The 2,771-nt window shown below is 55.6% G+C and overlaps 1 protein-coding gene across 1 annotated transcript; it reads right to left on the bottom strand.

Moving 5' to 3' along the window:
* Positions 1-393: 393 nt before the first annotated feature.
* On the bottom strand, positions 394-2,081 carry GUITHDRAFT_144845 (hypothetical protein; the record flags this gene model as incomplete). Its single annotated transcript, XM_005824644.1, has 11 exons — positions 394-422; positions 483-510; positions 650-703; positions 1,012-1,056; positions 1,134-1,214; positions 1,360-1,414; positions 1,460-1,506; positions 1,663-1,731; positions 1,773-1,832; positions 1,937-1,986; positions 2,030-2,081. 11 exons carry the CDS (start codon positions 2,079-2,081, stop codon positions 394-396), a joined length of 570 nt encoding a protein of 189 aa, XP_005824701.1.
* Between the last annotated feature and the right edge of the window lie 690 nt (positions 2,082-2,771).

Genomic DNA, 2,771 nt, shown 5'->3' with positions numbered 1-2,771 from the left:
GTCTGAAAGCAAAGCAGCCGCATCATCCAGATCCCAAGCCGCTTATTGTCTCGGTGGCCGTGCATTAAGAGGATATGTATCTGGAAGAGGATCAGAAAGAGTTTGAGCAGAATGAGAAGGAGGGGGCGAAGGAGGAGAAGTAGGTGTAGAAGGAGGCGACCCCCCGTGGAGGAGGAGGTGAAGGAGGTGGAGGAGGAGGTAGGGAATCACCTCAGTTCTCGCGAGGTCGATACGATAGTTGAGGTCTCCCATCCATATCGTGAAGTCAGCAAGCTCTTCTTCTCTCATGTCCTCCAGGCCCTTGTGAATATCAGAAGAGAAGGAGAGGAGAAGGAGGAAGAGGAAAAGGGGAGGAGGAGGAGAGAAGGAGAGGAGGGGAGGAGGAGACCTGCTCTAAAGAGTCGTCGACAATTCGACGAGACCTGCCCGGCAAGAGAGGCAACCAAGAGATGAGAAGATAGCAAGAATGACATGAGACAAACCTCCACGATGGGACGAGAGCAGCAGCAGCTGGGAATCGGATCAGCGGGGTGGTAGAAGAGAAGGAGGAGCATCACCCTGTCCTAGTCTGATCGAGGATGCGCCTCCACGTCTACGGGGCATCATCTGCCGACCTCTCAGTCTCTTCCTGCCTCCTCTTCATCCTTACCTGTTTCGTCAGCCCTCGCTCGATCTTCCTCCAATCTTCGTTCCTCTCCTCCACCTTCTCATTCCCATCACAACTCCCTCCCCTTCTCCCTCCTCCCCCGCTGTTCCCCCGCCTTTGATCCTCCTCTCCCTCCTCGCCTGCGACTGATGTGCCGAGAGATGAGAGTTTATGAAGCACAAACTTCGATCGCCCAAAGAAAATTTGACGGCTATGCCTCCCTGTTTGCAAGGTCAACCAAACACCAACTTGTCCTCCCTTTCCTCCTCGACCTCTCCCTCCCTCCCTCCCTCTTCCTGTCTCCCTCCCCTCCCCTCGCTCGCCCTGTTTGTTTCCGTCCCCCCCTGTCTCTTCGTCTTCCCAACCTTATTCCCAACAAGACCCAAGAACCCTGTCGCAACGTGATGAATCTGCGACAACGTGCTGGTCAAGCAGGTAGAGGGAAACACAAGGAGAAGAAGCCAAGACTAGAGGCATCTGAGGCCACCTTGACTTGCACTACTTGCTTGAAGATTTCCTTGCGCGCGTAGACCACGAGGTGCATGGCGTTGAGCGTGTAGCTCGCTACCTGAAAGCGTCCGCTCACCATCCTGACCAGAACGAGTAGCAGTTGTAGGAGGAGGAGGCAAAGGCGAGGGGAGGGTGAAAGGGAGCGGGCAACGGAAAGGAGGAGCTCATGAGGGGAGGATGGTGGTGGAAGAGGAGGTGTAAACCTTTCGGAAGTCAGGCCCGAGGATCGCTTTCACTCGTCGCTCCCACTTGGCCTTACTAGCGGAGGGTCAAAAGGTGCGGGCAGATCGAGTCCTCGAGGACCTGGGACGGAGAAAAGACTGAAGGGTACCGCAGTTAACCATGCACTCCTTCACAACAAGATGTTAGACTAGGAAGACAAGCATAGACTACTCCTCTGCTCTGCTCTGCTCTGCTCTGCTCTGTTCTCTTCATTGCATCGCTAGCTTGGCTTGGCTTACTTTCTCTGTCTGATCTCCCTCACGGCTTCTCTTCATTTTCTCTACCTGCGTTGCCATAGCGAAGATGTCAGTGTCCTCCGATGGCGTGATGCCGCCGATGCTAGCAGGAGGAAGCTTTCCCGCCAGGTTCCACGTCACTGCGATGCCGTCACTACCTGCTGTCCTGCCATCTGCCACTTGCCTGCATACACCCGCAGTGGTGGAGACTTGTCCTCCTGTAGAAGCTCTTCACCTGAGACCTTGCGACCTCCTCCTCTCTGTCCTCATTGCCACTCCTTCCTCTCTCGCTCCTTCTCGTCTTCATTTCTCGCTTGCTCACCTGGTGCTCCTCGAAGTCTCTGCCTAGCGACCTCCCGACCGTCTCGTCCTCTTCGTCCTAGTCAGGCGAGCTTTCAGCATGCAGCAGCATCACCTCTGCCCCGAGCTTGAGCGGCCAGGGACATGAGCTTGAGGTCGGGGGTCATCCCGCACGAGCCATTGGCTTTCGCCTCCTCCTCCACCTTGCGCGCGCGGCTGCGAGTCTAAGCAGAGGGATGAGAGGAGGGAGCGCACGCGTGGGATCGTACCCAGATGAGATGACCATCGGCAGCGGCGAGATGTTCATGGGCAGCGCTCTGTCGCAAGTGACGCCGAAGGTAAGGCAGAGACAGCGGAGGTCGGGGACCAGGGAGGAAATGGATGGGGGAGGAGGAGATGAGGGGAAGCGGAGAGGGGAAGGAGTAAGAGGATGGAAACCTCGTCGAAGTGCGTCAAGACCTCAAGCTTTCTTTTGGCAGGGGATGAAGACATGTCCTTGACTTAGAGCGACATGTCGTGGTATGACTCAGATGCTCCTCTTGTACCCAGATGCTCCTCCTATTCAGCTTGAAGGGTACCGTCAATTCCATCTCAGCCCTCCTCTCATTGTTTCGATGACACCAACCGACATTCAAACACTCACAAGAGGCAAGACGAACCTCTAACAATGTCACGACAATACAAGAGGTTCTTCCTTGATCTCCGCCCATTTCCTCCCCTTCTCTCTTCCTCACCCCTTTCGTTCTCTCTTCAAAACTCATTCCCTTCCCTTCCCCTTTCCCTTTCTGCCCCTCGCAAAATTTTCCGCGCCCCTCCTCCCTACACTGCCCATTTTTGACTGCCCCCAGTCTCCAGCC

This window comes from Guillardia theta, assembly GCF_000315625.1.
Source record: "Guillardia theta CCMP2712 unplaced genomic scaffold GUITHscaffold_92, whole genome shotgun sequence".
Lineage (NCBI taxonomy): Eukaryota > Cryptophyceae > Pyrenomonadales > Geminigeraceae > Guillardia > Guillardia theta.
The sequence above is the reverse complement of the archived record's forward strand: the minus strand, read 5'-3'. Positions and strand labels throughout refer to the sequence as shown.